Source organism: Ammospiza nelsoni, chromosome 4 (genome assembly GCF_027579445.1).
Source record: "Ammospiza nelsoni isolate bAmmNel1 chromosome 4, bAmmNel1.pri, whole genome shotgun sequence".
In the NCBI taxonomy this organism is placed as follows: domain Eukaryota; kingdom Metazoa; phylum Chordata; class Aves; order Passeriformes; family Passerellidae; genus Ammospiza; species Ammospiza nelsoni.
This window is the reverse complement of record NC_080636.1, coordinates 50,356,856-50,370,234: the sequence shown is the minus strand read 5'-3', so window position 1 is coordinate 50,370,234 and position 13,379 is coordinate 50,356,856. Positions and strand designations below refer to the sequence as shown.

At 46.0% G+C, this 13,379-nt stretch overlaps 1 protein-coding gene across 2 annotated transcripts; it reads right to left on the bottom strand.

Annotated features, from left to right (window-relative positions):
* Positions 1–978: 978 nt before the first annotated feature.
* Positions 979–13,051, bottom strand: NUP54 (nucleoporin 54). Of its 2 annotated transcripts, XM_059470075.1 has the most exons (13): positions 12,895–13,051; positions 11,176–11,337; positions 9,139–9,222; positions 8,893–9,036; positions 8,026–8,255; positions 5,789–5,976; positions 5,141–5,337; positions 4,320–4,374; positions 3,646–3,739; positions 3,070–3,177; positions 2,581–2,700; positions 2,132–2,242; positions 979–1,803 (listed from the first exon to the last, which is right to left on the bottom strand). In XM_059470075.1, exons 1-13 carry the CDS (start codon positions 12,944–12,946, stop codon positions 1,675–1,677), a joined length of 1,674 nt encoding a protein of 557 aa, XP_059326058.1. In that variant the 5' UTR covers positions 12,947–13,051; the 3' UTR covers positions 979–1,674. The 2 variants fall into 2 exon arrangements, with proteins under 2 accessions (XP_059326058.1, XP_059326057.1); XM_059470074.1 differs by lacking the exon at positions 11,176–11,337 and having other exon boundaries at positions 12,895–13,048.
* Positions 13,052–13,379: the final 328 nt, after the last annotated feature.

Genomic DNA, 13,379 nt, shown 5'->3' with positions numbered 1-13,379 from the left:
CTGGTGTTCCTCTGCTGTGGTAAGCTTGCTCTGGAAGTTTGGAGCTACTAAGAACACACAGTAGAGCAGAATGTTGGAAAAATACCTCAAATGTGCAACATTGTCTCTAGCAGGGGGACTTGTTTAAAAAATCTATTGAGATAATTTCATTTTCAAAGCCCAGGGCAGTAGATCAAGTAGCTCCCTGCTAGGGAGCCTATGCTGCAGGTTTGTTATTTTCAAAGCATGGTGGGATCCAGCTTGTGAAGTGGGGTGGAATGTGAAGAGTTTGCAAAACAAGAAACAATGTGGTTCTCAAATACAAGCAGCACAGTCTAGCAGGGGCCCCATGGCAGAAGACTCAAGACTGCTACCCCAGCCTCCAAAACAGAATTCTAGCCTCACTCAATTTCTTACAGAGCTCATTGCCCAGTGCAGACAGTTTATTAACTGGAACTATGCTTCCAAAAGGAAACTAATCCTGTTCCCCCTTAGCTAGAGCTCCACATATGCTTTTTCAATTGTAATGGAATCATGCTTCCACAAACACTCTCAAATGCACAATAGGGGTCCCAGCATATTGCAGCTGTATTTCTATTTTTCCATCCTTCAAATTTAATTAATGGAATTAATTTTGATGGCTAATGAACAAACTGATTTTGCCCCTTCCATGTTTTTTTCTGCTGTACAAACTCCAACTGCAGAACACTGTTTTTTGTTTCAGTTATTTTTGGTGACTTTGGCACTGAGGGGAAAAGCAGGTCTCTCTCCATGACATGGGGTGAGTAGGTACCTGCTCTGCAGCGCTTGCTGCCCGGTAGGATCTAGGAGCCACACCTTTCACTTTGGTTTGGGGACTGAGGCTGCCATGCAGCTCTGTGACACTGGGTGACAGCCTGCTACCTTGCAGTGCCTGGAGCAGAGTGAAGTGCATTACCTGGAGCCGGGAGCAGCGTCATTGCTTTGCTGATGTCACTGAGAGCCAACACCACACACTGCTTATTACAAATTCAGACTGAATTTATTACTTTTGGGTGATTTTTAAAAAAGGCAGAAGACAACGTCCAGACATACTGTTACTTGGAGGGGCAGCAAAGCTTTGTATAACTCATATATATAAAGTGATCAAAACATAACCTTCAGATCCTTGCACTCCAAAGGAAGGACAGAAACTGGAAACATGAACTTTCTGCAGCTTGCCCCAGTAACTGACTGGTATTGCAGAGAACAACATAGTTACAGCAACAAGTATCTCTCTAATGATTTAAGTTAGCTGTTTACACAATGGTGCTACTTGATTGTTCTGACAGAAACATGGAAGCAGGCTAAGCTTTCCACAAACCGAGTCATTAGTGAAACAATCCCCTCAGCACTGCATTTTTTAGGACAATGCTGTTGTAAAAAAAGAAGAAAAAAGGAAAACAAATGTACAATAGTACATATAGTTTTGTAGTAAAACGGTATCTGAACAGATTCAGTTTTCCTTCTTTTGTTAAAGCATATACAGCTTTATAAAATATAAACCTTCCAAAGGTCAATTTTAAAAGCTTAGAAGAGGCTTTGCTAATTCTAAAAGTAACAGACAAAATACCATTTTGCTCCTACAAGACATGTGTTTTATTTTACCTCAACAGTTTTAGCCTTGGAAGGTGAGCCATGAACTCCACTACCATGTTCTGTGTAAACCTCCACCAGTCAACTGAAGACTCCCCCTCGGATGGGAATGCTCTCGTTCAACCCGTGTTCTATTAGCTTGATGTCCTCCAAATCATCTTTGATGATGCTGATTAGGTGACTCAGCCCTTCTTGCTGCTGCTTCAGGTGCTGCAGATAGTTCAGAAACCAGTGTGAGTATTGTTCAACTTCACAACTTACTAGGTAATATTTCTCAGAAGTGTCACGACTGGTGGCATTGGCACATTGATAATCCTGGCATCATTTCTCTGAGGAAGGAATAACAGCATTTTCTGTGCTAACAGCCTGTCTCCACAGAGTGGTTTTGTACAATAGCTTGGTGCCCCAGCACTGAGACCAATTACAAGGATGACTTGATCAAACATGACAACATGACATTCTAGATCCAGTCAGTGTGTGTCTGGCTTAAATGATCAAGCTCAAAGAGTAGGCCAGGGTTCTACCCAGTAACACTCACTTGCTTGATTTCCCTTAAGAGGTCAGCATCTATGTAATAGCGCTCTTCAGCCCGCACTGCTCCAAAGTGGTTTTGCATCCTGATCTGGGACATGAGCTCATTCAGTCTGCCCTGGGAAGAGAAACAGGCTTAAATCAAACACAACTCATTTACAGCTGCCACAACTCCAGCATCTACCATTCCTTGAGTCTCCAGGGCTGGAAACATTGCTGCTCATTCAATTTTTAGATGTTCTGGAAGACATGCAAAGGGTAAGCGACTCCATGATTTCCAAGAACTCAAAACTACTGAAATACCTATTGGCTATTCAGCAAAGAGCACAATACTACAACCTATCACACCGAGACTGAAAGCCTTCCACAACTAATATACACATGTGTTTTGGAAAACTGCCATGTTTTCAGTGAGGAAACCCCAGAGGTGTTAGCCAAATGCTGTCAGCCACTCACCTTGAACTGCGTGGGTGCGTTAAGTTCACACTGAATTGTATCCAACTGTACACGAAGCTGCTCCTCATCTGCCTGAATGGCATAACCACTTTTCCTTTGGATCTCCTGCTTTATTAGCACCTACAAAAGAAGCCTTTGACGTTCATTAGAGAACACTTGGCCCATACTTCTCCCCACCAGCCCATCTCTACATATTTTTGCCCCTCCTCCAGCCTGTTTCTCACTGGATTTGTTGTGTCATTTAGTCTGCTGCTCTAAGACCTCAGAGCAGCCCTGTGGTTTTGGGTAGGTGAGAGAGAAGGTTCCCCAGTACAGCAGACCTGAGCTTTCCCTGACAGCTCTGCATGGTACTTAAATGAACACCTGTTAGCTGAGGTCAGAATAATTTTCAGCACTGGCCTGCACAAGATGGAACAGGTTCTTCTTCCCTCTGAGACTGCTTGTGGCACTGAAGCGTGTCAAAGGACTCGTTTAGATTATCCTTGTTACCTGCAAGGTTCTGTGCGAAAGCGCCATCAGTTTCCTTTTGTATTGTGCAATTTTTGCCATAGTTGTCGTTTGGTTTTTCTGCAGCTCACTGATATCTTCTGATATTATCTGCAGAGGAGATGGGAGTCAACTAGAAGCCAGAGAGTTTTTGATAACAGAACAAGGTAGGCCTGATTTAAAACTGGAAGCTTCATGACACTACACCACTTAGCAACTTGGTGTCCTTGCCCCAGATGATTTTAGAAAGCTTTCTTCTATCTCTACTGTTCTGCTTTGTATTTATTTTCATACACAACTGGGATTTTCAGAAGGCACTGGAAAATTGGTTGCCCAAAGTTAAAAGTTTCTGCCAATGGACTTAACGGAGTGGGTGTGGATTAGCCTGTAACAAAACAATAAGCTGGAACCTCAAACAAATGAAAGCCAAACTACTCTGCTCAGTTTTTGGGCAAAGATCTATTTAAGGGATATATTAAGACAATGGTTCATGTTTCCATTTTGAACACACAGGGCTAGGTGCATTTAATAGTGCATCCTTTGTCAACAGCAAGTCACGATAAAGATGAGCAACCTTACATCTAATCGAGTTTGATGCTGTTTGGTCATCTGATCCTGGACCTTCAATCTTCTCAGCAGTTCCTTGAAACCCACCATTGGCACAGGAATAAGCCTAGGAGAACACAAATATTTCTTACAACATGTTTCTATACTGGACACATCAAACATGATAAGGATTAATAATTATGAAACAGAATCTAACATAAAGTCACAGATTATGCTGATCTTTTATAAATTAATATATAACCATATCTTCTTTTGCTTAGTTTTAGAGTCCTAACTGTTCCCCATAACGTCTTCCTTTTTCATAAAGAAACCAGTCCAATTTATCTGTAACCACTGGAGGGTACAAGGGCGCAGCACCTTCAGCAGAAAAGAGAAAAAACCATAAGGGTTGCAAAAAATAAATCCCAATAACTAATCCATGTAACAGAGGACACCACTCCTCTAAGGAACCCAAGTAAGACTCTTTCTCTATCCTGACAGCTCCTAAGCGCCTAAATGGGTAACAGGATTAAGACAGGCACCTCCAGTAATCTTCACTGCTTTCAAGGGGATCAGCACTTGGCCAAGTTGTACTCGAGTAACTTTCTCACAAGTTATCTGAAGGGTACTATGCAATTATTATCTCTTTCTCCCCTGTCCAAGCCTTGTTGCAGTATTTCAATACTTGAACATACTATTTGACTTACTTATCAGGATCGGGATTATCAACTTTGGCTTGTTCCCATATAATAGGATCAACACCTAAAAAAAAAAAAAAAAAAGGATTTTTCGTAGGGCTATCTGAGAGATATTACAGCTGCTAACTGGAAAAAATGCTGTGCAATACACAAACCCTATGAACTATGCTAACCCAAATGCCTGTTGCACAAATTAAGGTTAATTAAACTAGGGTAGTCCTTTAAATCTCCTGGTCCTGAGCAGAAGCAGTAAATTCAGACCCAAAAGCTGTCAAGGACTGGTTTGAAAGCAGGGGAAAGGAATAACCCATAGGTGCTCCCATTGGATAATCCATACTTTAAAGGCAGAAATTCCTACTGTTCCCATTATATGCCACACTTGGGTCATCTGTCCTTTTGAAGTTGCTTATTGTGTGAAACAAACAAATATTTAAAATATCAGTAACTAAGTGATCAAAGTAACAAATCAGTTGGCAAAATAATCTCAGTAGGAGTTAGCTCTGGCTTTTCTGCAAGACTAGGCCAAATGCCTTTTCCAATCCAGATTTCATAACCTTTCATATCCTAAACATGGACATATATAAAAGCTATAGATACAAAGGTAAGTCATCAAATTACATGAAAAGCCCTTAACTACTCTAAAACAAAGCTATATGTGCAAAGCTGTCTGTGGCCACACAGGCAAGCTAAGAGAGCCATCTGAAAACTGTGAGTATAGGACATGATTATTCTGATTTTTAACTTTTCTTTTTTTCTTATTATTTTCACAGGTGTTTTCCAGCTGACACCAGCTTTTTTCCTGGAGAGCACAGAAGGCCCAGCCCACGCACCGGCAGGAGGGTTCTGCAGGAGCTGCTTGACTTGTGCTGGGGACAGCTCTGTCCTGGCCATGGACAGGCTGACCCCCAGCTGCTGCAGGGATGATTTGATGTTGGCTTGCTCGAAGTGGGCATAGAGGGTCGTTGCAGGAACTCTCCTGGAGGTGCCGTTGGGGGAGCGCTCCACAATATAAATGATCACTTCTGTCCTGAGCGAGGCAAAATGCAGAATGTCAGGAAAAGGTCAGCAGCACGAAGGAGGTAACACAATACACAACCACCCAAAATCCAAGCTATCACTTCTCCCAGCTGACTTTTAACTTCTTTACTAAGTGAGATGTAAAGTACCAGTAGCTGCAGGGTTTAACACAGCAAGGGAGAGAGAATGAAAAACTGTAAATACCATTACATTCTCTGCTCCTCCCGGTTTTACCAACCATATCCTATGGTGATACTAGTACTACATTAAGAATAACCTAAAATCTCTGAAAAGGCACTGGACTCAATGTTGTAAGAAAAACTATATGAAGGAATAAGAGATACAAATCAAACTCGGGATGAAGAGATCTAAAATCAAGGAGAAGGGGAGACAGTAGACTTAGGCACCAACCCATTCTAACATGCAATATAAATGGGCAACCCTGTGGGAAGTTCACGTACTGGTCATCGGGCATTGTTTTAACACCTTCGACATTGACAGTGAGGGTCTGGTTTCCTCCCAAAATTTTGTGTAGCGATTCTACGAGCTGCTGCTGCTGGCTTCGAATATCTGCTTCTTTTCTGTTAAACACCAAGACCACGAGGCCATCTTCATCTTTGTTGTTGGGCATTAAACTGTAACCCACAGCCTGCCAAAGAACACATGAAAAATGAAGGTATGTTACTTAGCAAATGCCTATCCTTGTGGCATGAAGAGGAGGGCTAAATCCCTCTGTTTTTAGAGCAACTGGTTCCAAATTTAACTCACAATTTATTCAAAGCTGCACAAACATGAAATCAATCCCCTTGTAAATCAATCTCTCACACAGCCATCAGTACAGCAGCTTTTGAAACAGTTTGGATTTTTACAAAAAGTTCCTAAGTATCCTTTTTCCATCAGGGGAGTTGCCAACACAGCAGAGCTGACAGCAATCAGGAACATTTTACAAACTGAGCCTTTTTCCAAATTGCAAATGGAACCAGAGGATCAGCCTTATTACAAGCAAAAACAGAGTGGCAGCTTTCACCTCCTCTTGCCTATCAGCTGTCACCCCACGCTGGCACTGGTGACAGGGCGGAGAGTAAGGGCTTGGTGAGGCCCTGACACTGTACGTGGGTGGGTGACCTGCACCTTTCCCCTCATGAAGAGAGAAATGAGTTGGGGATGTGCCCAGGAGCTCGGTTTTGTCAGCAGAGGGTAATCCCCTGCCATAGTGAGCCTCGCAGAACCAGCCATCCTGCCATGGAGCACAACAGTGACAGCTAAGGAAGAATTTGTTTTTAAGCACATGACACCTCTGGTACTTCTGTTTTAAATAAATAACTTCCACAATCTTTTTACGCAACTCAGCAGTTTCAAACTAGAACAGATGTATTTTACTTCACTGTGGTACTTCAAACAGCAGGCTGTAACACATAGAGCAGCATGCATTTCTTGGTCTGGAGCTGCATGCTTCTCATGCATCCTAGAGCTGGAATTGTGTACAAGTGGAACCCTTCATATAATGCTTCTTTCTTATCTGATGCCAGGTGTTTCTGTGGCAATAACCAAAATAGCTTATGATGCTCTGCTCCTATCCCTGTGCCACCTTCTCCTCTATTTTTTGCAGGCATCTTCACTGGTGGCACAGATGGAGCTTGTCAGTATTTCACTTATGGCACGTGAATTCATGGCATTAGAAATGCTCCAGTCACAGGGACAAGACTAAACCTAGTATCTGGTATTTTCTAACCTGAAGACTCTTCTTTTTAGTAAATGAAACTCTAAAATAACTGATTTTGCGTCACACAACTTATAATGGGCAATTTTTCAAAGCTCAGAAACAGTGAAAGCAATTCAGACAACAACTTACAAGAAAATAAGCTTTCAGTTGCATTGCTAATAAAATGTTCAAGGTAACACTGAAAACGGTGATGCAACAAAACCAAACATTTTTTAGGCAGGCACAATTGCTGCAAAAACGTTACAGAACTCTCATAATGTACATAATCAACACTGGACTTAATTCAGTATTAACCTACATTCAGGACACAAAGTTCGCACTCCAAAGGATCAGCTTTGGAGGTGTCGCCACGCCTGCCCCAAATCCCCTTACAAGCCTGAGGCTTAGCAAGACAGTCAGCAAGGGCAGGATTTGTGGAGGATGGAGAGCCACAAATTTGTCAACATGAGAAGCAAGATCTGGAACTGCTGACGAGTCCACACAGGGAATGGAGTCAGCATGAGCACTGGCAAGGATAAAGGCTGGTGGATTTTAAACCTGGCACAGGCCAAGTTCATAGAGGGTTATTTTAATCTAGACAAAGCAAGGAAGAAAGACCCTAAAGTTCTTATTCCAAATGTTCACAGTTTCTTTCAAATTGTTTCTGTCTTATTGTAACATACACAGACACACATTAAAATTAATTTCCATAGATCTGTTTGAAGTACACACACACTAACCTGAATGCTAGTACATGAAATTGTTACTTTCATGCTCCACATCTGGGCTCATTATCTAGTCCCTCCACACCACCCAGATTTCCAGCATCTTCGTACCTTTTAATGAGTATGCATCAGAATTGTGCAGATTACCTGGAAAAATACTGTTTCAGAATACTCTTACCAGTGACAAAGTCTGGTTTAACACCCATGAGCTGCTCAGCCTCAGCAGAGTAATGGATTGGCGCCCTCTGCGGGCAGCTGAACCATGCCATACCTTAAACCTGCAGAAGGGGTTTTCCTGCGTGAACTCCACCGGAGCGATGTTGTTGTTGAAGTACCCTTTGCCCGTGCCCCAGAAGGCCTGGAGCTGGTTCCATTTGGCCAGAATGGCATCCCTCTCATCTCCCAGCAGTGTCGGGGCCGAGAGGGCGCTGGCTGTGTTGATGAGTTGGTTGGACTGAGCGGGGGTCTGGGCAGGCTGGTTGAACAACCCAGTGCCTAATGCTGGGTGGGATAAAGAGAAACAAATGAACCCCTTGACCAACTGTGACCATGCTATCACCTATCACTAGCATCACTTCTTATCAGACTCTGAGAAGCAAAATAAAACCAAACAAATAAAGGAATTAAAATCAGATCATGTCTCTTAAGTGTCTTTTTACAGCCATTCATCATCTACCACAGAAGCTCCTGAACAATACATTAGAAGAATTTTAGGGGTTTTTTTAACAAGACACATGTATTGATCCATGTCACCATCTATCTGGCACCCTCAATATCTAAATCTGAGAGGCAGGCTGGCTGTTACAAATTCAGTGGACTCGGAGCCTGAAGCTGCTTATTATCCAGCTCCCATTTAAATTAACCTCAATGCCTTTTTCCTCCCCTTTCTAGTAATGCTGTGACTGCAACATCAATTCTCTAACTACATTCTACCAGCATTAAACCAAAGGGGTAAATATTGTTGGAAGCTCAAGGGTGAAGCTCAGAGACTTGCTTGAGTTCTAGTTTAAGAGTTTGAGTGTTAAACCACCTCCAGTTACTACACTAATACACTTCTGTCCTACTACCGCAGCAACAGAAGATGGCAGTCTTGTGCTTTCACTGCTAAGGGATGGGTAAATCCAAAGGCCATACTCACTGGTCTGCTGCTGCTGCTGCTGCTGGGTTCCAAAGCCTCCAAAGCCTAGCCCAGTTCCCAACCCACTGCCCAAGCCAGTTCCAGTTCCTGTGCCAAAACTGGTACCAAATCCAAAGCCTTTGTTCTGGGTACCACCAAAGAGTCCTGCGGAAACAAGTACATGGTTACCGAGAAGAGCACAGCAGCCCTGCAACCCAAAGCACTCCTGGATCTGCTCTGCGGGCAGTCAGTCCCTCAGTCCCTTACCGCCGGTGCCGGTGTTGGTGGGAGCAGAGAAGCTGAACGCCGGTGCCGCGCTGGTGGTGGTGGTCCCAAAGCCTCCAAAGGCACCTGCCGAACACAGACTGCGGTCAGGCAGTGGCACACGGCCCCGCAGCTGGGCACAACACCACAACCAACCGCACGCCTCGGGGGTCACGGCCACAGGGGCTGACAGACGGATGGCACATGGCACAAGCATGTAGTTCACACTGAGCATGGGCACTGAGCTCATCGCCCAAGGAAATGGGGGAGAAAACACGGATCACAAAGCCACAACTTGTATGGTGTGTCACGAAAGTAAATAAAAAGGCAGCAGAAAACTGACATCTCGGTCCTTTACCAGAGGGATGTGCTTCCCCTAGTGACAGACACAACTAACAGGACTATTTCTTACATTCATTCTCAGGAATACTTCTGCTCAATGTCACTACTAAGTGTTTAATAAACAACTCGATGTTTTGTGAACTTTACAAACAGTCCTAACACCTCAGGAAACCTGAGGCCAGATACACACAGTCGTGTAAATTTCTACAGGGTCATTTTTTTTTAAGCCTTGTTCCCAATGATCATTCCCGTTACACCTCATTTAGAGGTTCAACCACTAGTATAGGAAGATGGATGCAGAAGCAATCGGCCTTCCACAGATTTTCAGGAAAAGCAGCCATTGGCCAGCAGGAGAGGACCCAAGTGAGCACCTGAGCTCCAGTGCTGCCAATGGCACTGGCCCAAGGTGCAGCCTGTGGAGCACTGACCTGCCTGGGAAAGCAAGGTGTCTGCGTCTCATGCTGCTTTTACACGTGCTCAAAAGACAAAAGACAGTCTGCTACAAAGGATTTGTCACAAAGATGCTGCCTCTCCTCACTCACATGATAATAGCAAAAAAAAAAGATCTATTACACTCACAGTCCTCCTGTCCACAAATCAAATGAAAAGCATAAATCAAAGCTGATATGCAAGGGCACTTTATTTCCATTCAGCAAACACTTTGATGTGAGTGGGCACAAGAAATTGTTCCTTGTAACACCCATGTTTCAGTCCTGCCAGCGAGCAGGACACCCTGGCAGGAGCACCAGCAGATAACACCATTTTTAGGTACCTTTGTACCCACTGCAAATTTAGTCATTCTTTCTTGAAAAGGGCTGAGACTACAAATTCAGTACCAAAGAATCAAATTAAATATCAAATGGACTATCCGTGGTCTCTTCTGTGTCTTCTCAAATGAAGCCAGTGAAGAGTGTTCACAGCAAATAAACCCAATGAGACCGCTGGAGTGCACAGAACAGATGAGAGGCGCAGACACAGAGAGCAATGACACTGTGGGATGGACGGAATTCCTATACGAGCAGCAGCAACCGGACCCCCTGGCTAATTCCACACCTACACAAGCATTAGAAATCCATCCAGTCCAAAGTTTTCATAGGGAATGGGAAATATTTGAGGTGAAATGACGTCAGCTGATGGCTGAGATCTGATGGATCTCCATACAAAGGGCTTCCTTGGCCACACCCCAGTGCCCCCATCCCGTGCAGGCCTCCCTGGAGCACGAGCACCCCTGGAGAGCTGGAGCAGGGCGGTGTTGGGACACTCGGCGGCTTTGGGAACGGGCCACAGCTGGCTCTGACTTTGTGCCGGTCGTATACAATTCGTTTCTGCACAGAAACTACTGAGGTGTGGTGTGTTCATGACAGCCAACGCAAGGCCGATGAGGAGACACGGGGGAAGATGGAAACATGACTGCAGTAGTCCAAGAATCTCATGTCAGGAAACAGGGAAAAGGGACCAGCTCTGGGATTGTTCGGGATCACCTGGATTCATTCCCATTCTAGAGACTTTTGCCTACAGGGTTATTTTTCCTCAAAAACTATTCCTCGAGAATTTAACAGGCTAAACCCCTCCCATTCCATTTCCAGAGCTTTTATGGATATGAGGATTAGTAGCGGACACAGATCCCCAGTGAGGGATGCAATTCTTGGACCCCTGCTGTAACATTTACCACAGAACACGTATGTACGCATTATCTACCTGCGCTTGCCAGACTGTTACCAAAATTGAAAGCTGGAGTTGAGGTAGTGGAAACACCGAAATTCCCAATGTTAAAATTCACCGCGGGATTAGCAGTTAATCCGAAACCCCCAAAATTAAACCCACTGGCAGTGGAGTTTGCAGTTTCAAGCCCACCAAATCCTGACGAGCGGGAAGCAGAAAAAGAGCAAGGCAACATTAGTTCTGAGTGAAAGGCAGGTCCCAGGAGAGAAAAGCTGAAGCATTTTTCCATCACCATAAGCAAGACAGGCAGAGTTAGACACAAGAGTAAAAGGTATTAATTGGCATTAAACATTATTTATTGGACACAAGGAGAACACTTAAAAGCTCAACACACTGCTGCTGTGAAGATATTATTTTTTAATTATACTGTGCATAAAGCACCAGCATTTCCCCACCTTATTTCAAAGCCTTATCTCTGTGATTCAATATTCACATTAACAGTCATTTTTAACAGCCTAAGACTGCTCAATATAGCTGCATCTGTGTTAAGTGTAACAGATAATGTCAAAATCAATTTATAAACTATCAGGAAGGCAAGAGTAAATCATCTTCATACAAGTAATACACTCAGATACATGACAGCAGAATAACCACAAAACTCAGCTCCAGCACATGAGGCACCACACAAGTCTCAGCAACTCCAGGGCAGACTTATGCAAGTTCTATTGCCAAAATCTGCCCACCTCAGCCTTGCTGGATTCACTGATGCACCCAGCACCCCTGGGATGCAGCTGAAACAGTTTCATGTTAGACAGACAAGGGGAAGTCCTGAGGAGTGATCCCAGATTTCCCTCTGACATTGGTCTGTGAATGTCATAAACCTCACCACAATGTACAGGCAGCACAAGGCAATGCTTTACTTTCAGATGGGGCCAGAAAGAGTGTTTGTAAAAGAGACGGTAAAATTCAGGCTAACTAGAGCAAAGATGAGTCCCATCCAAAGGAGTTTGGAGTCAACAATTAATTATTTTACTAACTGAGGGCAAGGAAAGCTCTGTCTCACATTTCACCATGACTGACAGTGACCAAAGCAGAGGGGGAAAAGTCTAACTTTACAAGTTAACCGCTGTCTTTTACCTTGCTCAAAAATGAACTTCCAAGGGCATCTCGTCCAAACGATGAATTTATTGCAAGAAAATACTGATCCGAGGGACCTGACTACCTCATCACAAGCGCCTCAAGAGCCGCTCCCGGACCCACCGGGGGCCGCGCGGGGCGCGGGACGGCGCCTCTGAGGCGGCCGCGGCTCCCATTGGCTGGGGGGCACGCTCTGCCCGCCACCGCCGCTCCCATTGGCCGCAGGGCACGCGCGGGCCGCCGCCGCCGGTCTCATTGGCGGGGGAGCACGCGCGGGTCCCTCAGGGGGCCGCGATTTCAATTGGTGGGGGGTCACGCGCGGGTCCCTGAGGCGGCAGTGATTCCCATTGGAGGGGGGGCACGCGCTGCCGGCCGCCGCGGTTCTCACTGGCGGGGGGGGGAGCGGTACGAGGGGAACACGCGCGAGCCGCCGTCACGATTCCCCATTGGCCGGGGGGCACGCGCGGCCCTTTGAGGCGGCCGCTGTTCTCATTGGCGAGGGGGCACGCGCTGGCGGCCGCCGCGGCTCTCATTGGCCGGGGGGGGGAGGGGCACGCGCTGCCCGCCGCTCGGCTTCCCCCGCCCCGCCCCTCCGCGCCCCGTTTCCCCCGCGCTCACCGGTCGGGTTGGCGGCCCCGGCTCCCGCCGTGGCGCTGAAGTTGAAGGCCATGGGGCCGATTGTGGGACGGCGAGCGGAGGCCCCCGCGGGAGGCGCGTACGAGCCCCCGCGGCGGGTCCGGCCACAAACAAAACCAGCCGCACGCGCCGCTTTTCCGCCGCCACCAAAGCGCTTCCGGGTGGCGCAGGCGACGCGCGGTGACGCAATCGGCGCGCGCCAGCGGGCTGTACCACTGCGGGCAGCGGGACGGGGGCGCCGGGAGAGACTTAATGTCCCAAGGGAAATAAATGAAGAACAAAGCCGAGCAGCTCTTCCGTGAGGATGGCGGGCATTCCCGGGATTCCACAACCCCGGGATCACAGAGCCGCCGTTCCTTTGGGTGTCCCCGCTGTAGGAGCTGGCGGGCAGGCGGGGACATGAAATAATTCCTTCCCAGTGAGGGCTCCCACGGGCACCCCACAGCCGGGTGGAACGGCTTCCCTCC

Bases quoted from the DNA above. Each gene is read 5' to 3' on its own strand.
- NUP54 (XM_059470075.1), bottom strand. From the start codon at position 12,946: ATGGCCTTCAACTTCAGCGCCACGGCGGGAGCCGGGGCCGCCAACCCG. The intron at 5,977-8,025 runs GTATGGCATGGT...GTTCTTTGGCAG, and splicing joins ACCCCTTCTGCAGGTTTAAG to GCTGTGGGTTACAGTTTAAT. The intron at 2,243-2,580 runs GTGAGTGGCTGA...TTCTCTTCCCAG, and splicing joins ACGCACCCACGCAGTTCAAG to GGCAGACTGAATGAGCTCAT.